General features: G+C 39.0%; 2 protein-coding genes and 1 long non-coding RNA gene across 5 annotated transcripts; 1 reads left to right on the top strand and 2 right to left on the bottom strand.

The window, feature by feature from the left end:
* The first annotated feature begins 1813 nt into the window (after positions 1–1813).
* LOC126789510 (receptor-like protein EIX2) lies at positions 1814–21881 on the top strand. 2 transcript variants are annotated; one of them, XM_050515681.1, is made up of 2 exons: positions 1814–4618; positions 21664–21881. In XM_050515681.1, exons 1-2 carry the CDS (start codon positions 1824–1826, stop codon positions 21749–21751), a joined length of 2883 nt encoding a protein of 960 aa, XP_050371638.1. In that variant the 5' UTR covers positions 1814–1823; the 3' UTR covers positions 21752–21881. The 2 variants fall into 2 exon arrangements, with proteins under 2 accessions (XP_050371638.1, XP_050371639.1); XM_050515682.1 differs by lacking the exon at positions 21664–21881 and having other exon boundaries at positions 1814–2157; positions 2617–5014.
* LOC126789517 (allantoate deiminase 2) lies at positions 5069–25575 on the bottom strand. Of its 2 annotated transcripts, XM_050515701.1 has the most exons (13): positions 25369–25575; positions 25151–25245; positions 24642–24745; positions 24477–24561; positions 24260–24376; positions 23971–24080; positions 23782–23887; positions 23561–23647; positions 22938–23180; positions 22731–22856; positions 22477–22638; positions 22288–22394; positions 5069–5230 (listed from the first exon to the last, which is right to left on the bottom strand). In XM_050515701.1, exons 1-13 carry the CDS (start codon positions 25493–25495, stop codon positions 5215–5217), a joined length of 1485 nt encoding a protein of 494 aa, XP_050371658.1. In that variant the 5' UTR covers positions 25496–25575; the 3' UTR covers positions 5069–5214. The 2 variants fall into 2 exon arrangements, with proteins under 2 accessions (XP_050371658.1, XP_050371657.1); XM_050515700.1 differs by lacking the exon at positions 5069–5230 and having other exon boundaries at positions 22085–22394.
* Positions 5348–8044, bottom strand: LOC126789539 (uncharacterized). The gene is made up of 7 exons (XR_007671537.1): positions 7902–8044; positions 7675–7801; positions 7197–7297; positions 6858–7102; positions 6374–6479; positions 5658–6231; positions 5348–5566 (listed from the first exon to the last, which is right to left on the bottom strand). It is a non-coding gene; the product is annotated as an uncharacterized LOC126789539 (long non-coding RNA).
* Positions 25576–25994: the final 419 nt, after the last annotated feature.

Raw genomic sequence — 25994 nt, 5'->3', positions numbered from 1 at the left:
GAACGGGAACTTTCTCCATGGCTTTTGACTGAGGTAAGGGCTTGTCAAGCTCTCCTGAGTGTCACTCCTGCCGCAAAGGCCTTGGTATTAGGATCCTAACTTGTAAAATGGGTTGCGAATAGTCAAACTAGGGAGATAATAATATCCAAACGCACAAAAGTGCAGCCAAAACTCTTTTTGGAGCGAATTGAATCCTTACATTCCTTCATACTAATTCCACATACTAGCGTATAATGACACTTGTGGTTGGAGACTCTTCAAAGTCTTTACTTCTTGGAGTACCAATCTGAAACACGACTCATGCTAATCTACCTCAGCTAATTAGTGTGGACTTGTGCGTCAAGTTGTGAAATGGATTGAAACTGAGGGCTTGAATTATCTACACACAATATGGCTATAAATTCATTCGTGCTCAGCATCATATTACCATAATTCTCCAACAAACAGAGCAACAAAATAATTATGGATATTTATGTTAACTTCAACCCTATTTCTCGCCTCATTCTTCACTTCCTGCTCTTGCTAATCTTGGCCTCTTCATGCCTAAACACCAGTAGTACTATGGAATCATGCATCGAGGAAGAGAGAAATTTTTTAGGCAATTTAACGGCTTAACAAAATTTTTTGACAGTCAACTAACAGAATTGACTAAACTGTTAAAAAAAATGACAAAACTGTTAAAAAATAAGAGTTAAAGAATATACATATTTAATTTGAAAGTAGAATGACAAAACTGTTAAAAAATATGAGTTAAATGATATACAGATTAAATTTAAAAATAGAAGGACAAAACTGTTTTTACACCTAAAATATAAAGTGTCACAAGTATTTAATTTAGAAATCACAAATATTTAATCTTTTTCCAAATGATCTCGCGTTCCAACTTGTGAAATGGGGTGGGAATAATCAAATTAGATAGATGAAATAAACTAAAAGCACTAAGGTGTGGCTAAAAGTCGGTTTGTCATGAATTTTTTTATGCTCAACATCTTTATTCCCTCATACTAATTCCAACACTTTTTCCACGCAACTGAAAATTTTCTTTTTTTTATTTTCCCAAGCAGTTACTCGTAGAAAAATATCACATTCAAGTTAGATGGTGATACATGGTCCTTGCACCACTACCATAGCGATATATATAGGTTTTTTTATAAACAACTCACTCACCAAACTCCACCTCCTCTCTAACTGCCGCTAGAGCATTGATCAGAGCTAGCTCTTAAATTGATAGAGCGTAGTGAGAAAGTTGATATTGAAGAGGTTGCTGGGTTTTTGAAAGAGAAAGAACAGAATTAAGAGGTGGTAAAGGAGAAGTGAAGTTTTTTAGTTTTTAACTTAAATACAGATTTACTTTTTTTCCCTCCCCAAACCCCTCAAAACAGACGGAAAAATTTATGTTAGTCAAGAGGGAAAAGAGATTGATTCCAATTTTTGGCTGTGTGAGGCTGCCAAGTCAGCAAGTAAGCTGGAAGGTGAAGATTTACACTCTGAATGGAAGAATTTTCGATAACATATTGCCGGAAAGTACCAACTAATTGCTGGAAAGTACGCCAAGAGAAAAGTCTTAAAAATGACCTACTAGTGAGTTAGTGACACTTGTGGTTGGAGACTCTCCAAAGTCTTATTTGAATACCAATCTGAAACACGACTCATACTAATCTACCCCAACTAATTAGTGAGAATTTGGGCGTCAAGTTGTGAAAATGGATTGAGAATGAGGGCTTGAATTATCCACACATCTAATTTCCAATATGGCTATAAATTCATATGTGCTCAGCATTATATTACCATAATTCTCCAACAAACAGAGCAACAAAATAATTATGGATATTTATGTTCACTTCAACCCTATTTCTCGTCTCATTCTTCACTTCATGTTCTTGTTAATGCTGGCTTTTTCATGCCTAAACACCAGTACTACTGTTGAGTCATGCATGGAGGAAGAGAGACGGGCACTTCTCATCTTTAAACAAGACCTTAATGATTCTTCTGGAAGGCTCTCTTCTTGGGTGGGTCATCAATGCTGCTTGTGGAGAGGGATTACGTGCAACAACCGCACTAGTCGTGTTGTCAGTCTTGATCTCCGCAATCCATATGCAGTCATTCTGTATGATAATGATTGGAACTTCACTCAATATGACGAATCTTGTTTGAGGGGTAAGTTAAATCCTTCTTTACTTGTCTTGAAACATTTGAGGTACTTAGACCTAAGTGGAAATAATTTTCAAGAGATTCACATTCCTAGCTTTTTTGGGGAGCTAACAACCTTGAGGTATCTCAATCTTTCAAGTACGTTCTATAACTATTCATTTGTGGGAGAGATTCCCTCATCTCTCGGTAACCTCTCAAACTTGAACTATCTTGATTTTGGACATTTTTATCAATCTTCTTCTTATTCCAAAAACTTGAATTGGCTTTCTCACCTCTCTTCCCTTACATACCTCAATCTTGGAGGTGTGAATCTTAGCAGCACAGGAGTAAGCTGGCTGCATGCCATCAACATGCTTCCTTCACTCTTAGAGTTGCATTTGTCTTATTGTTCTATTGATGGAAACCAACTTCCACTCTCGCTACCCACTAATAATTTAACATCTCTTTTGGTCCTCGATATGTCAGGTAATGTTATTAATTCTCCATTTCCGAAATGGATGTACAATCTTACTAGTCTTAGAAAACTCGATCTAGCAGAGAATCCTTTCAGTCTCCCCCCCTCTATTAATGAGCTCGTAAGACTAAAAGCGCTAGAGCACCTTGACTTGGGATATACCGGACTGAAAGGTCAATTACTCTCCTTTGGAAATTTATGCAAGCTAAAGTCATTAGATCTGTCCTCTAACGAATTTGAAGGGGGGGTGGAAGAGTTTTTGAGTGGGTTTTCAAATTGTTCATTTAATAGAATGGAGTCACTAGATTTGTCTTGGTGTGGGCTGGAAGGAAATTTGTCTAGTTCATTAGGAATGCTGAAAAACCTCCAACATCTTGATCTCAGCGGCAACTCTTTTCGGGGATCCATTCCTGAATACTTTATCGGCAACTTATCAGCATCCGTCAAGACATTGTCCTTGGGTTATAGTGAGCTAGTTGGATCCCTTCCTCAAAATTTGGGACGGCTCAATGAGCTAGTTGACCTTGATCTTTCTGATAATTTATGGGAAGGTAGTTTAACGGAAGCCCATTTCATGAATCTCACGAGATTAGAGAGACTGTACTTGAGCACAACCCGACCTGATCCCATCGTTTTCAATTTGACTGATTATGAATGGATTCCTCCTTTCCACCTCCGTGTGCTTGACCTGGAGAATTGCCGAGTAGGTCCTGGCTTCCCTCTATGGCTTCAATCGCAAACCCAGCTCTCAAGAGTCGGTCTTATCAATGCTGGAATATCAGGTGCAATACCAGAGGAATGGTTGTCTAGTATCTCTTCCCAAATCCAAGCTTTGGATTTATCTCACAATCAAATAAGCGGAAAGCTTCCTTTCCTATTCAATTTCCCATATCTGTTCAGCATCGATTTCAGCCACAATCAATTTGACGGCACCATTCCATCATCTATCTGCAGCAATATTCCAACTCTATGGGAATTTTCTCTGGATAACAATCAGTTATCCGGAGAATTTCCGAAAGAATGGAGTTTGTGGAGCGACATAGTATATGTGGACGTCTCAAACAACAGTCTGTCTGGTAATATTCCGACCTCGATGGGTGTTCCAAGTTCTCTACTAGTACTGAAGGCAGGCAACAATCATTTTAGCGGAGAAATTCCTTCTGCGTTCCAAAATTGCTCATCTTTGGAGAGACTTGATCTTGGAGGAAACAAGTTCACTGGAAGCATACCTTCTTGGATTGGATCAAAATTATCTGGATTGAATCTGCTACAATTGCGATCAAACTCTTTAAGTGGACATATTCCTCCCCAATTGTGCAATCTTCCATCCCTTCAGATCCTAGATCTTAGCCACAATAGATTGTCAGGAACTATTCCCAGGTGTTTGAATAATTTGACTGCTCTACTCTCTAGTGGTTCAAGTGGCTGGGTATCTTATGGTGTTGGAACTGAGGTAACAACCGTGACAACAAAAGGAAGAGAAAGTGAATACTTCGAAGGAAATGCAGGTCTTTTAACCATTATTGATCTTTCGTCAAATGAGTTAGAAGATGAAATTCCTGAAGAAGTAAGCAGTCTCACTGCATTGGGTACTTTGAATTTGTCCATGAATCAATTGAGTGGAAATATCCCCTTTAATATTGGAAACTTGTTCCATCTCGAAACACTTGACCTCTCCCAGAACCAGCTCTCAGGGAACATTCCTCAAAGTCTCTCAAATCTGACCTTCCTGTCTCACCTGAACTTGTCTCGCAACAAGTTGACCGGAAGGATCCCTTCGGGCAGCCAACTCCAGACGCTCGAAGATCCATCCATTTATGAGGCCAATCCTTCACTTTGTGGATCTCCACTTCCAAAATGCCCTGAAGACAACATGCATGAGCCTCATGCAGATGACAATAAAGATCACGAGGATGATGACAATAAGCTTGGTTTCTATACCAGTGCGGTGCTTGGCTTTATCATTGGCTTCTGGAGTGTTTGCGGCACACTGATACTGAAGAAGTCATGGAGGTATGCGTACTTTCAATTCTTTGATCACATTAAAGAGAAAGTAGCACTGGCAATTTCCTTGAGAGTAGCTCGTCTCCAAAGATGGTGATCGGAGACAGATACAATAGGGCTGCTGATCGATTTACAATCTGTTGTAGCTATGTAGAATAATGTAAGATTCGAAGTTGGTGTTGTTATTTTGATAACGGCAGCAACATTCATCTGCTATGCTTTTGTTATTCACTTGTATTATTCTCTCTGATATTTACAGTATCAAGTTTGGCTTCTGTTTTTGGTAGAAAGTTGTGAATTTTCCTTGAAGAGGCAAGGGTTGATGTCCCCCTCTTGGTTTGTAAACTCCCTTGTAAACTATTGTGTTTGATAGGAATAAAATGGGGAGATTTGGGGTATGGTTCACCAGCGCTAGAGCTCGAACAGGCTAATTGGCATATCAACAATGCAGGGACTCTGTATTGCATTGTATACAATGATCTTCTGATTTTAGGTTTGTGCTTGTCAAAAAGAATTGCACTGTACAATTGACACATACAGCACTAGATGTCTAGATTATTAAGAGTTCTCCAATATATACATTAATGTCAAAAAACTCTTCAAATCTAGAGCTGAGTCTCTTTGAATGCCAGGACTGCCAAGCCAGATGCCCAAACATCATCATCCAATACATGTTCTTCAGGGGAATGACTTATGCCTCCTCGACACCGGACAAAAAACATACCAACTTGTTCATAATTTCAGACACCAGAATTATACACACAGTAACATAGAGTTCATTGATTCATCGTGCAAATTCAAGATAACAAACCTTGGTTGAAGGAGAGAGAGCCATTGCATCATGTCCTGCCCCACTCTTCAATACAGGTACTTCACCATGAACAGAACCTGTCACTCTTGTGGCCATTATAAGCTGCAGACTTCGGCTTATTTGCACTTGGCGAAGAGGATATCTCACTAACAGTACAAACAAGTGCAGTTGAAAATGATTGTAATGTGTAACTTTTGCATTGACTATCAAAAGACAGAAAATCTTAAGGATGCTTACAGATGCTTTCCAAAAATAAATTGATTCCGCGCAGCAGCCATAGGGTCACCACACAGGGACATTGGAATTGTTCCAGCAAGCCCCTGGGAACCTCTTATTGTAATCTAAAACTTTCATGTATATTGGATCGCTCAGCCAAAATAAAGTTAATATAATTCATTTTAGTTTACTGCTTTACACTTCAACTTCTGTATGATAAAAAACATTCTGTTATAACATACAAAGAAGCTTCGTATTCAACTTCATGATTCATTATACAGAAATTTTCCCCTATGAGGAGCTCATGAAAAATGTGTAGTTTCTCATAAAGATAAGATTTCGCATACTTCAGACCTAAAAGTTTTGGACCCTTTTTGAATGAGTTCCAGACATACATGTTTAGTTGCGTAGTCTGACTGCAAACTATGGACATTTTTTTTGTTTGTATGAATAAATGAAAAGGAATTCAGACATGCACCGATGAAAAGCTGAGACAGTTTTGATACCTTTTGGTCTCGTCTGTCCAGCTATGCCTCTTAACAACTCCTAGAGGAATATCAACCACTTCTAGTACATGACCTTGTTCAATGTGAATCTACGACATGAAATAACAGAAGGGTTTGCAGTCAGAGCACTAGATGAACATATAACAATAATAACATGCTTTCATTTTACTGCTGTTCTCAGAGCATATTCATTATACAGGTTATCAGCAAAACCAGCATAGGGCAGTATACCTCAACATAACCCCAAACTGACTTCGGGTCATATCTGAGCTGCTGCAAGTGCTCCGCTGTAACTTCTATCGAGTTCAGTTTAAGCCCATCTTGCATTGTCACACCACTGAACAATAACAATCCTCATAAGTTTTTCTCCTTATAAATGTTTTACGAATAGATATAAAATTGAGATTCATTCGAAAAAAAAAATCTTTTATCAGCTTTTTGCAGTGCTGAAACTGGTACAATTCCAGCTATAGCAGCCCTTCGAATAAATGTAGACTGAAATCTTATTCCTTCATCACTAAATGTTACTATAGAAGTAGCAAAACAAACATGATTTTAGATATTACAATTCTAGCATGGCCACCACAGGGTAGTGCCTGCATATAGTTTTGGAAGAGATTTAATGAAATTTTTATTGTGAAGTAGCCTATGAGACAATGACATTTTTTTAATATGCTAATAATATGTTCCCACAAAACCTCAAATTTTCACTGACCTCAACAGGCCGCTTTAGTTCTCTCAACTTTCCATTGATACTCAAAATCTTCAGTACAGATATCACAGTATCCCGTTAGACCAAATAGAAAAAGGGGAATGGAACCGTTGCGCCTGTTGTTCATAGTACTACAGTACAAGTTTAGTAAGAAATTAGGGAAAAAGAACAATACCAAATGATAACCAATTAGTAGAGCCTCAGCACTGGCATTCCTGCCCTTTACTCGACCCAAGAAATCAAGTCACCTAGAAAGCAAGACCAAACATGAGTCAATTATTCCTCAAACACTATCGTTCGGATGCCAAAAGAAAATTACGATTGAAACTCATGTTCGCAGACCAGCATTCGCCATCCATTTGCGGATAAGATTTCCAGTACTCACAGCTGCCGGGCTCATGAATATCCTCTCAAGTGACCATCACTATCAGTCCATCACTTACCTATTGGGTCAGACCCTAAGCAAAGTCAAGAACAATAGCAAAACATAATAATGTAAGGTGTTGATTCAGTATTAAGATTAGAATGGTTGCCTAGAAATTAATCCTTGGCAAGTCTCTACCCTCTAAAATTGACTATATCTCTTACTAAGCAATCGCCATCTTGAAATCCAAGACTTGGAACTGTAAAGAAATTCGGTTCACAAATTAACAATTTTGTAAAGATTCAGACATTTGATTAATCTTTCTCAATGAAAGTTTGAACTACTATAAGGATTGCTGATACAAAACTTGAAACAAAAAGCCTTATTTTTTGATTGAATGTAGTTTCAAAAAGACAATCAGCTAAAAATTTGTATACATAAATAACAAGTGGGGACCTTTTCAGGCTGATGAAGTTTTGGCACAGCTTCATCTCAAAATTTCAGGATCCGAATCCCCTCCTTTGTTTCCCACATCTTCTCCCTCGACACCTATCCACATCATCATCGACAACAAATCAATGCCCTGTAAAAATTAAACCTTTATCAACTCAAACCCAGGGAAATCCAGGGCTTGATTGTACCAAACTACCCATTCCAAACAAAGATATTGATGTGTAAATTACCTGAGAAGTGATACAATGTCGGATCTTATCCGATGAGATCGATGATTCTAACACCAATGCAGAACCGTGAACCTGATTTTTCTCTTCATCACCATCTATTGGTTCAGGTTTGCTAAGAGCAGACCTCTTGTTGTACCCAGTAGCCAAAGCTTCCATCATCAATATCCCAACGGTTGAAACCATAGCAACAAAACCGGCGAACGGGAACTTTCTCCATGGCTTTTGACTGAGGCAAGGGCCTGTCAAGCTCTCCTGAGCATCAGAGAGCACATGAATAAAGCCAGTCGCTAATATCACTCCTGCCGCAAAGGCCTTGATTAGGAGATAGAAGTCGTTATGAGGATGGAGAAATGGTATGTTAATCTTCACTAGGAATGGAAGGCAGGCTTGTAGGGCATTATTGGAGTGAAGTATTGAACGACGTCCTAGTGATTATCGGAGATATATGCAAGAGTCACTGCATAGCTTAATCAGAAGAGACAGCAATGCTACAAGCAGGGAATCTGATCCCCTTAGCTTTTGAAATCTGGTATTCTCGATGCAGTCCAAGTTGAAGTTGAAAGAGAGTGATGAAAACTCAAACATCTATACATGGTGCGTATTATTGCCTCTTCAAATCTGAATGAGCCTGCGCACATGACAACAATTAATAAAAACTTGTGCGGAGATATGAATCATTTTTGAGTTTGTTATGTATTTGGGCCTTTTTCTTTATAGTTTAGTAGGGCCGTAGCCCAAACATTCGGCCTGCCAAGAGCAATTCCGGTGACAGACCAGACCAGTTGTTACTTATGATTGTTGCCGGAATGATCAACAAGGGAGTGGCTAAATGACTTATGCAGCGGTCTAAAAGCACACCCAGCTGTTCCAAATTGGGTGAAGTGAGGCAAAGCCAACAGCCGAGCACAGGAAGCCTTGTAATAAAAACCTAGTTTCAATTATCTTGGGTCTATCTAGTTGTGCGTTTGAGTCGTTGGATGTGTGCTTTGCATGAATGTGGAGATAGTCGGATGGACAAAGATAATTTGGTGATGAACTCAAAATCTAAACATAGGTGGGAGCCGCGGGACTCGTTATTGCCGGGGAGAGATGTGAAGTAGATGGAGTAAGTCGAAAAGTGAAAACCTATGAACTGTGAAATTCATATCTAACATCTTGGGTGGTGGTAAATTATTCCAATATCACCTACTACCAGACACAAAAAGTACTAAACTTTATTTTTCAAGGGCTTAAAATTCTTCACATTCCTTTTCTCTAGCTTGTGAGACAATATTTCAAAGTTTTGCGCATTTGGATGGACTACGAAAAGTCTAAGACACATGACACATATTTCACTCTGTCATCCATCACATGCAATTTTGAGGACTACGTCAAATCCAATCAAGACAAATATTTTTCCAAATGATCTCGCGTTCCAACTTGTGAAATGGGGTGGGAATAATCAAATTACATAGATGAAATAAACTAAAAGCACTAAGGTGTGGCTAAAAGTCGGTTTGTCATGAAAATTTTTTATGCTCAACATCTTTATTCCCTCATACTAATTCCAACACTTTTTCCACGCAACTGAAAATTTTCTTTTTTTTTATTTTCCCAAGCAGTTACTCGTAGAAAAATATCACATTCAAGTTAGATGGTGATACATGGTCACCGCTACCATAGCGATATATATAGGTTTTTTTATTGAGGTAATTATGTTCACAACTTACAAACTCATAAAAGCAAGAATTTTATCAATGAATTAAGCAGCTTATGAGGATAGTAAATGAACACTATAATTTGTTGTAGGAATTATGTGAAGAACTAAATCAAATTTGTTTTTTTTTTAAATGAAATCAAATTTGTTATAGCTATAACATATCAGAGGTTTTTCGGACCACCTAGTGAACCTTCACCTATTGTCGTACTAACAATGCGTGCAGTGCACGCGCCGTTAGGCCGGCTCCAACCACTGCTCAGTAAAAAGTAAAAGCATAATTAACATATGTTGTATTCTTGCATCCCTCTTGTAAAATCAGTCAACTCATCTCACTTTCCTTAAATTTAATCTTTCAAGGCTTCAGTATCACACACTGGCCTGTTTCAATATCTTAAATCTCCGCCATGGCCGTCGCCGGAACCTTTTTACACAAAACTCCATATAATGGCAACCCATCTCACGTTGGGTCAAATCACGCATCTAAGGCGGGTGGGATCAAAGAATTCGTCTTTGTGGGAGTGCTTTCCCATCCTCCATCATCTTCACTCCATTAAAGTAAATTTTCGCTGCCCAGACCCCCTCGTCGACCATTGATCGGAGATGTTGGTGGGTGCAGCATGAGTAATGCTCAAGTTTGAAATGAACCAAAAGGCGCTAATGCACCTCAAGTTAATTAGATTGGGTGAAGGATTGTTTTCAATTATCTGAAGTTGATCAAAACTTAATTAGAAGAGACGAGGTTGAAGTGTAGACGTGCAGAGAAGAGACATCGGAGAAGGGAAAGAGAAAGAGAAAAAAAAAAAGACAAGAAAATAGTCCAGTTGTTATTCAGTGTGTGCAACCTATCATAGATTCATAGATATGTTTGCACTAATAATCGGTTGACAACTCAACTATGGAAGGAATTAAATGTGTGCAAGGCTAGGATATAACTCATCAACACGAATTATAAGCCCACAACATGCCACGGTCAGTCTTATTGTTGACTTTTAAATTATTTTTTAAAATCTATAAGTATTCTGAAAATTTTAGTAAGTAGTTCCAATGCTCGAAAAATTCATCAAAATTTTTACTCACGCTAACACGCAGTCACGCGCTCTATCCATCCATGTAAAATTTTTGGTATACTTATTTTTGCATCATACGGCTGTCCATAAGGAGGTAAATAAATATATTGTCGGATTTATTTTTCGTGATCCAAACGGTACCCATAATATGTGAATCTTCTACCATATCTATAGTTCACTATAATGATCGTATCCTATTGTCGGATTTATGAAATTTCATTTCTTCACTGTTGGTTGTTTTACAAAAACAAACATTCACATATATCCCAATAAATAAGTCATACCACATCAATAGGCATGTTATGATTGGAATTACTAAAATTTACAAATATGCTATGCTTACAAAATTCGTACACAAAAATATGCTATATGTTTAACAGAAAAATTAGGAAATTTTGTAAATATTTTGACTATGATCCACTCCGCCAAACAAAAATTGATTAAAACCACTAGGTTAACTTATGTTGTATCCATAAAAAAAAATTAATAATTCACACAACGTTTATAACTACTAGCTAGGTGAATGCATTTAAAAAGATGGAAGCAAATTTTATCAATTTCCTTTTGGTTTTATAGCAAATAACAGAATGCCCAATAGTGTTATGTAACTTATTCATCGGATATATAAATATGTGATTTTGAAAGTTCTAAATCTTTCAAAAATCTTCAAAATAATAATTTAGGTGTTAGAAAATTCATCAAAAATTACCATATTCTCATACTGATGAGCTCTATTGATTGATGTAAAAACAATTGAGCTATTTATTGCTTAGGGCACAAATGCTATTTAGGATATTGGAGGATACATAGGTTACACCTAAACAAGTAAACATCATAACCACATTTCATTGTTGTGCTCACCTAATGTGTCACAATATGCCTACTAAAGTGGTATAATTTGTATCATTGAATTTATGTAAGTGTTTCTTTTTTCTAAACCACTATATTTGAAGAAATGAAGTTTAGAAATATCGACAATAGGATGTCATCACTAAAGTAAACTAAATGCACAGTAGAAAATTTGTTTATTTTAGGTTACGTTTGAGTCAGGATCCACTCGGTTACCCTCAAGTACCATTATTCATTTTTTAAAGGCAACTATGTCACGTGACGTTATTTATTAAAAATTAGTTACATAAGTAAGTAGAGCAGAGCATATCACTGTGAGAGTGTACTAATTTTAATTTTTTTTAGAACTCTATTTTTTTTAGAACCCTATTCATTTATTGAGATTTTTAGAAGATTTAAATATATAAAAAGTTAATATTTATAATAGGTTTATTCATATATAACACGTGGTGCACAAATACTATACCATCTGTCTACATTTTTAACTCAATGGCTTAATATGAAATTTCTAGAAATTTACTCACAATTATTTAAAAAATATAAAAACTACGAAACTAAATTTTAATACAAATTAATATTGGTATTTTAGAGTTTGATGGGTATGACCACCGCCAATGGCCAACCTCCATGGTCACCACTCCAAACCCAAAACTTTCTTCCCACTAAACCCATAAAAAACTCCAACTTTCAACCTTTACCCCACACAAATAACGCATATTGTCGGCGTGAATCACGGAGTAATTAGTGTTAGATTAGACTATATATATGATGAATTTGTGTATGAATTCATCAAGAAATTACAAGCAATTTATTTCAACTTGGTATCAGAGCCGATTTTATGGTTTTTTTCTCTCTTTTTTTCCGACCGGCCACCGCCCGCTGCTCACCGCTGCCTCCTCCCATCCGGCTCCGCCCCGCTGCCCTCCGGTGCTCCTCGATGTCGCCGTCCCTCCTCCCTGCCCCCCCCCCCCGACATCGCCGACCGCCCCTGCTCGACCCGCAGTCTCCGTTTTTTCTGCCGCTCAACCCGAAGTCTCCTCTAGCGCTGCTGCTCTCCGACGCCACTCGACCGCTCCTCCGGCGCTGCTCCTCTCCGGCCGCCTTTATTTTTCGTCTCGAGTCGGCCTCTCTCCGCACCGCCCGACCCGACCCGGCCCAGCGCAGATTCGACGCGACGTGACCCAGTAATCTCAAACCGACCCGGTTGAGTCTGGTCAACTCAATCCGGCCCGGTCAACTTAACCCGACCTACCCGGTGAACTCGACCCGACCCGGCCAGACTAGCAGCTTTTTCTGTCAGTGCATATTCACCGACAATACAAGTGCACCGGAGACAGATTCTTCTCCTTTTTTTGTACTTTTGTTCCGGCCTAATCTCTCATTTTTAACATTGTTTATTTTTCAATGGGTTCTGGAAGCGGAGGGTTCTCAGATCCTTGATGTTTCGACATTCGAAGTATCTGTCAAGGGTTTTGACAGTGGTTCATTTGGGTGGCGCCAAACTCAACGGAACCAATTTCCGTAAATGGAAACGACTTATGGCTGCTCATCTTCGCGTCATGCACAAGATGAGGCATGTCACCGGTGTCACTAAGGCTCCTAGTCCTGAGGATATTGTTGCCTACAATAAATGGGACGACGACGACGGTCTTGTCATATCCGTCTTGTGGAAAGCTATGAATGACGAGAAAGTTGATCTGGTGGAGGCATGCACCACTGCGCATGCAATATGAGAGACATTGGCCGGCTTATATACTAATGACTCTGATTTCATACAAGTTCATGAGTTAATGTGCACAGCTTTGGCATTACACCAGGATGGGCAACCGGTGGCGCACTATTTCACCAAACTGAAGAATATTTGGGCTGAGATTGATGTGTCCTTGCATGATCAAAAATCAAGAGGATATTGTTTGGTACCAAAAGGAGAAGGAGCTTGAACGAGTTCACTATTTCTTGAAAGGTCTTGATACAGAGCATAACAATGCGAAAGGTGATTTGCTCAGAAAGACCGAACCTCCTAGCCTCATCACCGCTTTCACCTATATCCGTAAGGATGAGTCTCATTAGGAGAGTATTCTTCCGGCACCGGTTGTTGTTTCCAGTCTTACTGTTCATGCTAGATCTCCGGCACCACCCATTCCGCAAGCAACTTCAGCTCCACTTCATCGACAAGGACCACCACCAGGCTTCGGGAATCAGCCCCGCCCTCCTTGCCCTTATTGCCATGATACTAACCATGCTCGTGTGACCTGTTGGAAATTGTATCCAGATCTTAGGCCTAAGAGGCCTAATTCTCGTCCCCAGGCCAAAGCAGTTATTCAGTTAGTTCCAGAACCAGATATCTTTCGTGTGGTTGGGCATGATCATCATACCGCTGGAAGAGCACCTACAGCCTCCATCGCTGGTCATGGTCAAATTGGTATGGGTTTCAATATTTCTAACTTTGTTAGTTTTGATACATGGATTATTGATTCAGGTGCATCTGATCATATGACTTATGACAAATCTTATTTTACCGTACTGTCTCCTCCACCTGTACCCTATGTTACTAATGCTAATGGTGAAGCATTCCTCGTGTTAGGGACATGGTTCGTTCATATTATTCCCACCATAGAGCTTCAAAATGTGCTCTATATACCTGTTTTATCTCATCATTTGATATCTGTTCCCCAATTGAACGTTGACGCTCAGTGCTCTGTGACATTTTTTCCTATGTATGTGATATTTCAGGATCTTCTCACCGAAAGGATAATTGGTCGGGGTATCTGAGGGGCCGGTTGTTTCATCTGGATCTGACATACGCAGGGGAAAAACCAGGGGGACAGTCTTGGACCGCTTTACTCTCCACTTCTGACAAGCTAAGTAAAGTTTGGTTATGACATCGTCGCTTAGGGCATCCACCTTTTAGTGTTATCAAAAAATCCATGCATACTTTGTTTATTCGTGTGGACGAGTCTTTTTTATGTTGTGAGACATGTGTTTTAGGCAAGAGTCATCGTTCTACTTGTTCCCCTAGTACTACTACTAAAAGTATTATTCCTTTTGAATTAATTCATTCTGATGTTTGAGGACCCTCTAAAGAGTCTACTGTGTCAGGAATGCGGTATTTTGTGTCATTTATTGATGATTGCACATGTCTTTTATGGATTGTTCTTCTTAAAAATAAAGATGAGGTTTTTCCAGCTTTTTGTGCCTTCCATACCTCTGTCCACACACAATATAATGTCACCATTCGAGTTCTTCGTTCTGATAATGGGAGGGGGAATATGTGAATCATGTCTTTTAGGAGTTTTTTAACACACACGGAATTGTTCAAACAACGTGTCCTTACACACCTGGGCAAAATGGGGTTTCTGAAAGAAAAATCATCATTTACTTGATATGGTTCGATGTTTTCTTTTTAGTGCCCACATGCCTAAATACCTTTGGGGTGATGCTGTCATTACTTCCGCCCACCTCATTAATCGTCTTCCATCTCGTGTCCTTCAGGGGAAAATTCCCTATGAGGTGCTTGTATCTCATGTCTCATTACCCTCTTTTCATAATCTTCATGCCCGTGTTTTCGGTTGTGTTGCTTTTGTTCATCTTCCACAACATCAGCGGTCTAAGTTGGATGTCCGGGCAGTTAAATGTGTGTTTGTTGGGTAGATAGGACATCATAAAAGGGTACCGGTGCTATCATCCCCCTACCCGGAAGTACTATGTCACTATGGATGTTACCTTTTTTTAGGACATGAGTTATTTTACCTCTTCTGATACTGCTCTTCAGGAGAGAAGTCATATTTTGAAGAGTTGTATCATGGAGAGGAGAAGACAAGTGAGCCAATCAATATGGTAACAGGTTCCGTTGAGATTACCAATGTGTCAGCTACACAGACACCACCAGATGTCGTCACTCCAGAGATTCAGGCACCAGAAGCTGACAACACGAATGCCCATCATGTCTCCCGTACAGTTGTTTATACCCCTAACCAATGCTCTCCTGGTACATAAGATTACTTATCTGAGGTTAGTCATTCTATTAGGGTTAATAGTAGACAATATGTTTTGCCAAATAGGTTTACTCGGGGTCAACCAACAAAAAAAATATGAACCTACCCTTCAGACTAAAGCTAAGTATCATGTGGCAAATTTTATATCTACCAAAAGATTATCTAAGTCATATGAGTCATTTGTGAATCAATTTACTGTATCAGTACCTAACAAAGTGCAGGATGCATTGGGAGATCCAAAATGGAGGAAAGCAATGGAGGAAGAGATAAAAGCATTACAAAAGAACAATACTTGGGAGCTTGTACCTCCACCACATGGAAAGAAGGCTGTAGGATGTCGTTGGGTGTTTACAGTGAAGCATAATCCATATGGGTCAGTAAGCCGGTATAAAGCACGCCTAGTAGCGAAGGGGTTCACCCAGACATATGGCATAGACTATGATGAGACATTGCACCTATTGCAAAGATAAACACTATCTGGGTATTGCTCTCTTTTGCTGCTAACTTGAACTGACCACTTAAGGAGTTTGATGTTAAGAATGCATTCCTTCATGGAGAACTAACTGAGGAAGTATACATGGATCTTCCACTTGGATATGTAGCCGCTTCTCTAACTACCTATGTATGCAGATTTAGAAAGTCCTTGTATGGTCTTAAACAGTCACCTTGTGCTTGGTTTGGAAGATTCTCACAATTCATGAGGAAAATTGGCTACAGACAGAGTAATTCAGAACACACGTTATTTCTCAAACATCAACAAGGGAATGTAACAGCCCTAATTATATATGTTGATGATATGGTAGTTACTGGGAATGATATTGTTGAGGTGGATAGAACAGAAACAGCTTGCCACAGAGTTTGAGATGAAGGACCTAGGTACACTCAAGTACTTCTTAGGCATTGAAGTAGCCCGGGGAAGTGATGGTATCTATATGTGTCAGAGGACGTACATTCTTGATCTACTAACAGAGACAAGTATGTTGGACTGGACTCCCATTGATACTCCTATTGAGCAGAACCATCGGTTAGCAGAGTACCCAGATCAAGTTCATACTAAAAAACCTCGTTATCGGAGGCTAGTTGAACGCCTAATTTATCTATCACATACCAGACCAAATGTTGCGTATGCAGTAAGTGTAGTGAGTCAGTTCATGCATAATCCCAGTTAGGACCACATGGATAATGTTTTAAGGATTTTGAGGTACTTGAAGTCAGTTACAGGGAGAGGAGTAATGTTCTCTAATCACAATAATATCCTTGAAATTTGTGGCTTTACAAATGCAAACTGGGCTGAAAATATTACAGATCAGAGATCCACATCAGGGTACTTTACCTTTGTTGGGGGTAATCTTGTTACATGGAAGAGTAAGAAACAAAAGGTGGTAGCACGATCTAGTGCTGGAGCAGAATACAGAGGTATGGCTCACGGAGTGTGCGAATTGTTATGGCTTAGAAATTTGCTACAAGATTTGGGTAGCCTAAATGTGCTATGCAGCTGTACTGTGACAATAATGCAGCTATTGATATTTCACATAATCATGTGCAACATGATCGTACAACACACGTGGAAGTTGATCGTCACTTTATAAAAGAGAAGCTAGACACGAAGATCATTAGTTTTCATTTTGTTTTTACAGTAGAGCAACTTGTCGATATGCTCACAAAAAGAGTGTCTAAAAAGAACTTTTATGATTCACTTAGTAAGTTGGGCATAGTTGATATGTATGCACCAACTTGAGGGAAGGTGGCGTGAATCACAGAGTAATTAGTGTTAAATTAGGCTATATATATGATTAATCTGTGTATGAATTAGGGCTGGACTTTTTGACACCGAAAAAACCGAAACTGGCCATAACCGAACCGCACTGAAACCGAGAAACCGGAACCGAACGGAATCACCGCGTCGGTGTCGGAAACCAAACCGAACCGAGTAATTGGTGCCGGTTATCGGTTTCATGCTTTCAAAAAACCGGTGGAAACCGAACCGAACCGAGAATTGACATTTAAGGTTATAACTTGTATTTGATGAACATATGTAATCGATTGGGTGCTTATGCAAAACATAGATTTGGTAATAAATATATACATGTATAGATATGTGATTTTGTACAAGGTAATATATGATTTTGATTTTTGTATGTGTACAATTATGCATGCAGAGATCTAATGTAATGTTTTTGGGTTTTGTCAACTAGCCCTCATGTTAAGACAAGTCTGAACATCCGGTGATGAAACTCATGCGGTTTAATGTTTATTTTGGTTAACTTGTTGTGTTTCAGCAAAACACTATTTTTGTTTACTTAATATTTGAGTTCTTGATATTTGGTGAATATAACTTCATTAAAGTATTGAACTTGTAGCTTACTCCTTCACTTTTAATCTTTTTATTTTCACTAGTCAAGTACGAAATGTCAATAAGGATATTAGGTTTTGTAACCGAAATAAAACCGAAACCGAACCGAATTATTGGTTAACCGAAACCGCGGTTTTTATTTATATTTTTCGGTTTCGGTTTTGGAAAACATGAAACCGAAAATTCGGTGTCGGTTTTCGGTTAGTACTCATAAACCGAACCGTTGGCACCGAGTCCAGCCCTAGTATGAATTCATCAAGCAATTTATTTCAACTCATATCTCCTCATCAATGCCGCTCACTCCCGACCCTCCTCCGACGTCGTCGCTTACTAAATCTCCAAACCAAAATCTAATAAACAACTCACTCACCAAACCCCACCTCCTCTCTAATTGCCGCTAAAGCATTGATCAGAGCTAGCTCTTAAATTGATAGAGCGTAGTGAGAAAGTTGATATTGAAGAGGTTGCTGGGTTTTTGAAAGAGAAAGAACAGAATTAAGAGGTGGTAAAGGAGAAGTGAAGTTTTTTAGTTTTTAACTTCAATACATATTTACTTTTTTCCTCTCCCAAACCCCTCAAAACAGATGGAAAAATTTATGTTAGTCAAGGAAAAGAGATTGATTCCAATTTTTGGCTGTGAGGCTGCCAAGTCAGCAAGTAAGCTGGAAGGTGAAGATTTACGCTCTGAATGGAAGAATTTTCGATAACATATTTCCGAAAAGTACCAACTAATTGCTGGAAAGTACGCCAAGAGAAAAGTCTTAAAAAATGACCTATCTAGTGAGTTAGTGACACTTGTGGTTGGAGACTCTTCAAAGTCTTATTTGAATACCAATCTGAAACACGACTCATACTAATCTACCCCAACTAATTAGTGAGAATTTGGGCGTCAAGTTGTGAAAATGGATTGAGAATGAGGGCTTGAATTATCCACACATCTAATTTCCAATATGGCTATAAATTCATATGTGCTCAGCATTATATTACCATAATTCTCCAACAAACAGAACCACAAAATAATTATGGATATTTATGTTAACTTCAACCCTATTTCTCGTCTCATTCTTCACTTCATGTTCTTGTTAATGCTGGCTTTTTCATGCCTAAACACCAGTATTACTGTTGAGTCATGCATGGAGGAAGAGAGAGGGGCGCTTCTCATCTTTAAACAAGACCTTAATGATTCTTCTGGAAGGCTCTCTTCTTGGGTGGGTCGTCAATGCTGCTTGTGGAGAGGGATTACGTGCAACAACCGCACTGGTCGTGTTGTCAGGCTTGATCTTCGTAATCCATATCCATACAGATACAGTTCGTATGATTATAAGTGGAACTTCATTCAATATGCAGAATCTTGTTTGAGGGGCAAGTTAAATCCTTCTTTACTTGGCTTGAAACATTTGAGGTACTTAGACCTAAGTGGAAATAATTTTCAAGAGATTCACATTCCTAACTTTTTTGGGGAGCTAACAACCTTGAGGTATCTCAATCTTTCAAGTACGTTCTATAACTATTCATTTGTGGGAGAGATTCCCTCATCTCTCGGTAACCTCTCAAACTTGAACTATCTTGATTTTGGAAATTTTTATCAATCTTCTTATTCCAAAAACTTGAATTGGCTTTCTCACCTCTCTTCCCTTACATACCTCAATCTTGGAGGTGTGAATCTTAGCACCACAGGAGTAAGCTGGCTGCATGCCATCAACATGCTTCCTTCACTCTTAGAGTTGCATTTGTCTTATTGTTCTATTGATGGAAACCAACTTCCACTCTCGCTACCCACTAATAATTTAACATCTCTTTTGGTCCTCGATATGTCACGTAACTATATTAATTCTCCATTTCCAAAATGGATGTACAATCTTACTAGTCTTAGAAAACTCGATCTACCAGAGAATCCTTTCAGTCTTCCCCCCTCTATTAATGAGCTCGTAAGACTAAAAGCGCTAGAGCACCTTGACTTGGGAGATACCGGACTGAAAGGTCAATTACTCTCCTTTGGAAATTTATGCAAGCTAAAGTCATTAGATCTTTCGGTCAACGAATTTGAAGGGGGGATGGAAGAGTTTTTGAGTGGGTTTTCAAATTGTTCATTTAATGGAATGGAGTCACTAGATTTGTCTGAGTGTGGGCTGGAAGGAAAATTGTCTAGTTCATTAGGAATGCTGAAAAACCTCCAACATCTTGATCTCAGCAGCAACTCTTTTCGAGGATCCATTCCTGAATACTTTATCGGCAACTTATCAGCATCCGTCAAGACATTGTCCTTGGGTTTTAATGAGCTAGTTGGATCCATTCCTCAAAATTTGGGACGGCTCAATGAGCTAGTTCACCTTCATCTTTCTGATAATTTATGGGAAGGTAGTTTAACGGAAGCCCATTTCATGAATCTCACGAGATTACAGGAACTGTACTTGAGCACAACCCGACCTGATCCCGTCGTTTTCAATTTGACTGATTATGAATGGATTCCTCCTTTCCACCTCCGTGAGCTTTACCTGGAGAATTGCCGAGTAGGTCCTGCCTTTCCACCTCTATGGCTTCAATCGCAAACCCAGCTCTTATATGTCGCTATTATCAATGCTGGAATATCAGGTGCAATACCAGAGGAATGGTTGTCTAGTATCTCTTCCCAAATCCGTTATTTGGATTTATCTCACAATCAAATAAGCGGAAAGCTTCCTTTCCTATTCAATTTCCCATATCTGTCCATCATCAATTTCAGCCACAATCAATTTGACGGCACCATTCCATCATCTATCTGCAGCAATATTCCAACTCTACGGGAATTTTCTCTGGATAACAATCAGTTATCCGGAGAATTTCCGAAAGAATGGAGTTTGTGGAGCGACATAGTATATGTGGACGTCTCTAACAACAGTCTGTCTGGTAATATTCCGACCTCGATGGGTGTTCCAAGTTCTCTAATAGTACTGAAGGCACGCAACAATCATTTTAGCGGAGAAATTCCTTGTGCGCTGCAGAATTGCTCATTTTTGAGGAGACTTGATCTTGGAGGAAACAAGTTCACTGGAAGCATACCATCTTGGACTGGATCAAAATTATCTCAAATGATTCTGCTACAATTGCGATCAAACTCTCTAAGTGGACATATTCCTCCCCAATTGTGCAATCTTCCATCCCTTCATATCCTAGATCTTAGTCACAATAGATTCTCAGGAACTATTCCCAGGTATTTGAATAATTTGACTGCTCTACTCTCTAGTGGTTCAAGTTCCTGGGGAGTTTTTGGTGTTGGAACTGAGGTAACAACCGTGACAACAAAAGGAAGAGAAAGTGAATACTTCTACGGAAATGCACGTCTTTTAACCATTATTGATCTTTCGTCAAATGAGTTGGAAGGTGAAATTCCTGAAGAAGTAAGCAGTCTCACTGCATTGGGTACTTTGAATTTGTCCATGAATCAATTGAGTGGAAATATCCCCTCCAATATTGGAAACTTGTTCAATCTCGAAACACTTGACCTCTCCCAGAACCAGCTCTCAGGGAACATTCCTCAAAGTCTCTCAAATCTGACCTTCCTGTCTCACCTGAACTTGTCTCACAACAAGTTGACCGGAAGGATCCCTACGGGCAGCCAACTCCAGACGCTCGAAGATCCATCCATTTATGAGGCCAATCCTTCACTTTGTGGATCTCCACTTCCAAAATGCCCTGAAGACAACATGCACGAGCCTCATGATGATGACAATAGGCTTGGTTTCTATACCAGTGCGGTGCTTGGCTTTATCATTGGCTTCTGGAGTGTTTGCGGCACACTGATACTGAAGAAGTCATGGAGGTATGCGTACTTTCAATTCTTTGATCACATTAAAGAGAAAGTAGCACTGGCAATTTCCTTGAGAGTAGCTCGTCTCCAAAGATGGTGATCGGAGAGAGATACAATAGGGCTGCTGATCGATTTACAATCTGTTGTAGCTATGTAGAATAATGTAAGATTCGAAGTTGGTGTTGTTATTTTGATAACGGCATCAAGATTCATCTGCGATGCTTTTGTTATTCACTTGTATTATTCTCTCTGATGTTTACAGTATCAAGTTTGGCTTCTGTTTTTGGCAGAAAGTTGTGAATTTCCTTGAAGAGGTAAGGGTTGATGTCCCTCTCTTGGTTTGTAAACTCCCTTGTAAACTATTGTGGTTGATAGGAATAAAATGGGGAGATTTGGGGAATGGTTCACCTGCGCTAGAGCTCGAACAGGCTAATTGGCATATCAACAATGCAGGGGCTTCATATAATCATATTCCAGAGTATACATGATCTTCTGATTTTAGGTTTGTGGTTGACAAAAAGAATTGTACTGTACAATTGACACATTCAGACATACAGTACTAGATTCTAGATTATTAAGAGTTCTCCTATATATACATTTAATGTCGAAAATGCTCCAATCTAGAGCTCAGTCTCTATGAATGCCAGGACTGCCAAGCCAGATGCCCAGACATCATCATCCAATACATGTTCTTCAGGGGAGTGACTTATGCCTCCTCGACAACGGACAAAAAGCATACCCACCTGTTCATAATTTCAGACTCCAGGATTATACACATAGTAACATAGGGTTCATTGATTCATCTTGCAAATTAAGATAACAAACCTTAGTTAAATGAGACAGGGCCATTGCATCATGTCCTGCTCCACTCATTAATACAGGTACTTCATCCTGAACAGAACCTGTCACTCTCTTGAGCCCAAGATAGGCTGCAGACTTCAGCTTGGAAGTCATATCCGAATCGCAAATGACTGCATTTGCATCATGCTGAAAAGGTACAAACCATGTGTAAGTTATAATCACACTAATATATTATTAAGCTTCCTGTGACAATTTACTAGGAAACGACAATTTCATACCTTACGATCAATTGTGCACGAAATCAAACGCCTATCACAAATTTGATATAATCGGTTATATAATTCATATACAACAGCCTCACGTCCCACGTCATCGATTGCACGTAAATCTACTGTGAATGTTACCTGAAATTAAGGTGGTCATTTTTCTTACCCGAATTAGCATTTTATATCAGATTTAGCGATGTCCAATGATTAACTTCTTGCCTGTCCTGGAATAACATTACTTGCACTTGGCCAAGTCGAAATCTCACCAACAGTACAAACGAGTGAAGATGCAAGTGATTCTAATGAGTAACTTTTGCATTGACCATCAAAAGATAGAAAATCTTGAGGATGCTTACAGAGGCTTTCTAATAATACAATTGCTTCTGCAGCAGCAGCCATAGGGTCATGACGCATGGACATTGGAACTGTTCCGGCATGCCCCTGGGAACCTCTCATCGTAACCTACAATTTTCATGTATATTGGATGGCCCATCCAAAACAGAAGTTTAATATAATGCCATTTTATTTTACTGCTTTACACTCAACATCTGTATTATGAAACACAATCTATCATTACTTATAAGGAACTTTCATATTCAACTTCATGGTTCATTATACATAAATTTTCCCCTATGAGGAGCTCATGACTCATGAGAAATGTGTAGTTTCTCATTAAGATATTATTCCACACATTCCAGACCTAAAAATTTTGGTCTATTTTTGAACGAGTTCCGGATATACATGTTTAGTTACACTGTACACTTGTGAAGTAATCTTGTTTATATGATTAAATAGACAGAATTTAAACATGAACCTATGAAAAGCTGAAACAGTTTTGATACCTTTAGTCTCGTCTGTCCAGCTATGCCTTTAACAACTCCTAGAGGAAAACCAACCCATTCTAGTACAGGCCCTTGCTCAATGTGAATCTAAAACATGAAACAACAGCAGGGTTTGCAGTCAGATAACTAGATGAACTTATAACTTGCAACCATTTTCTTGCTGTTTCCACAGAATATACTCTTATACAGGTTATCAGCATAACCAGCATAGGCAAATATACCTCAACATAACCCCAAACTGACTTTGGGTCATATCTGAGCTGCTGCAAGTGCTCCTCTGTTATTTCTATGGAGTTTTTCTTAAGAGCATCTTGAATTGTCACACCACTGAACAAGAATGATCCTCATCAATTCAGTTCCTTATACATGTTTTACAAACAGATATAAAATTGAGATTTATTCGAAGAAACCTTTTATCAGATATTTGCAGTGCTGAACCTGGTAAAATTCCAGCTATAGCAGCACTTCCAATAAATGTAGACTGGAACCTTACTCCTTCCTCATCACTAAATGCAATTACCTATAGAAGTAGCAAAACAACTATGATTTTAGATATTACAATTATAACATAGCCACCAGAGGGTAGTTTCTGCATATAGTTTTGGAAGAGATTTAATGAATGTTTCTTGTGAAGTAGACAATTGACATTTTTTAATTTGCTAATGATATGTTCCCACAAAACCTCAAATTTTCACTGACCTCAACCGGCCGCTTTAGTTCTCCCAACTTCCCATTGATACTCAAAACCTTCAATGCAGATATCACAGATATGATGCCTAAAGACCCATCAAATATCCCGGCATCAATAACAGTATCCTGTTACAACAAATAGATAAAGGGAAATGGAACTGTTAATTATGACTGTCGTTTGTAGTGTACAAATTTGGTTAGATATTTAGGGAAAAAAAAACAATACCAAATGAGAACCCATTAGTAGAGCCTCAGCACTAGCATTCCTTCCCTCAACTCGACCATGTACATTTCCCAAGCAATCAACCCACCTAGAAAGCATGAACAATTATGAGTCAATTTTTCCCCAGACACTACTGTTGGATGCAAAGGAATTACTATTGAAACTCACGTCCGCAAACCAGCATCCTCCATCCATTCGCAGATAATATCACCAGCCCTCACAGCTGCTGGGCTCATGAATATCCTCTCAAGATGACCATCATCATCACTTACCTATTGGTTCAGATCATAATCAAAATCAAGAACAATAACATAAACATTTAATGCAACGCATTGATTCAATATTAGCTTGATTTTAACCTTTGAAGTTAGACTAGAAGGGCTCCCTACAGATCAATCCTTTGACTGGTCTCTATAGATGACGATATCTCTAACTAAATGATCGCCATCTTGTACCAATACTCGGTAGCGTACATAAATTGGATTTTGTACAGAACTAAAGATTAACCGTTTTGTAATGACTGGAGGTAATTATTTGATTCTTAAGATTGAACGAATGAGCTACAAAGGATTGCTGATACAGAACTCGAAACAAAACAATAATCCTTCTTTTTGATCGAATGTAGTTTCAAATAGACAATAGCTGAAACATTTGTATACAGAAATAAAAAGTGGGACCTTTCCAAGCTGATGAAGTCTTGCCACAGCTTCATCCCTCAAAATTTCAGGATACGTATCCCCTCCTCTGTTTTCCACATCTTCTCCCTCAACACCTATCACATCATCATCAACAACAAATCAATGCCATGTAAAGATTGAACCTTTAATAACTCAAACCCCAAAAGAAGATTAAACCTTTTCCAACATCAACATGCTACATCCATAAATTAAATTACCAGAAACCCCAAAACAGGGAGTGATGGCTGAAGAGACCAGAAGCGAGAGATGGAAAGCCAGAGCCAAACCGGAGGTGAAACTAATGCCGGAATGGGTTCTCGGGGAGACACGTGTGACAACTGCCATGGCTGCCTGAAACCCAGTTCAGAGAGGCAAGCCACACGCAAACTGAAGCTCGGTGCAAAGCTCTGTGATCCTTTAAGAGGCATAAGGCGTTGGTATATGTGATTGTTTTGTGGTGAGATGGGGTTATGACGGCTAGAGGTGGACTGGTGGAGGGTGATGTAAGGACCCACCAGGAGATGCGTGGGGTCCTCGGTGACGTGGCAGAATCTTGGTTGCAGTACATACTGCGAGCCATGCAAGAACGAACTAATGACCATGGAAGTCAGTGCTCTCGTGGGTTAGTAATTGTTTAACACTAATTATGAAGAAAGAGGGACCAAATTTCTATATTGCCTCTTCTAATTTTCTAACACTTCATTATTTAAAAAATATATATATTGAAATTATGGGATATACATTAACCAGCTGCCGGTCTTACATAAAAGGCGTGAAAATTAAACTCAATTAGGCTAGCTAACGAACATACTAGTGATACTACGACTCACTAATAGAATTTCCT

The sequence above is a fragment of the Argentina anserina genome, chromosome 3 (genome assembly GCF_933775445.1).
Source record: "Argentina anserina chromosome 3, drPotAnse1.1, whole genome shotgun sequence".
Taxonomy (NCBI): Eukaryota; Viridiplantae; Streptophyta; class Magnoliopsida; order Rosales; family Rosaceae; genus Argentina; species Argentina anserina.
Note: the sequence above shows the minus strand (reverse complement) of the source record. Positions and strands in the feature narration are given on the sequence as shown.

What these genes read in the sequence shown, in the direction of transcription:
- LOC126789517 (XM_050515701.1), bottom strand. Translation starts at nt 25,495, where the DNA reads ATGGCAGTTGTCACACGTGTCTCCCCGAGAACCCATTCCGGCATTAGT. An exon ending in AACTAAAGCGGCCGGTTGAG is followed by an intron (nt 24,081 to 24,259) that starts GTCAGTGAAAAT and finishes CTACTTCTATAG; the next exon opens with GTAATTGCATTTAGTGATGA. An exon ending in CCCTGTCTCATTTAACTAAG is followed by an intron (nt 22,395 to 22,476) that starts GTTTGTTATCTT and finishes AATTATGAACAG; the next exon opens with GTGGGTATGCTTTTTGTCCG.
- LOC126789510 (XM_050515681.1), top strand. Translation starts at nt 1,824, where the DNA reads ATGGATATTTATGTTCACTTCAACCCTATTTCTCGTCTCATTCTTCAC. An exon ending in ATACTGAAGAAGTCATGGAG is followed by an intron (nt 4,619 to 21,663) that starts GTATGCGTACTT and finishes GAAGTCATGGAG; the next exon opens with GTATGCGTACTTTCAATTCT.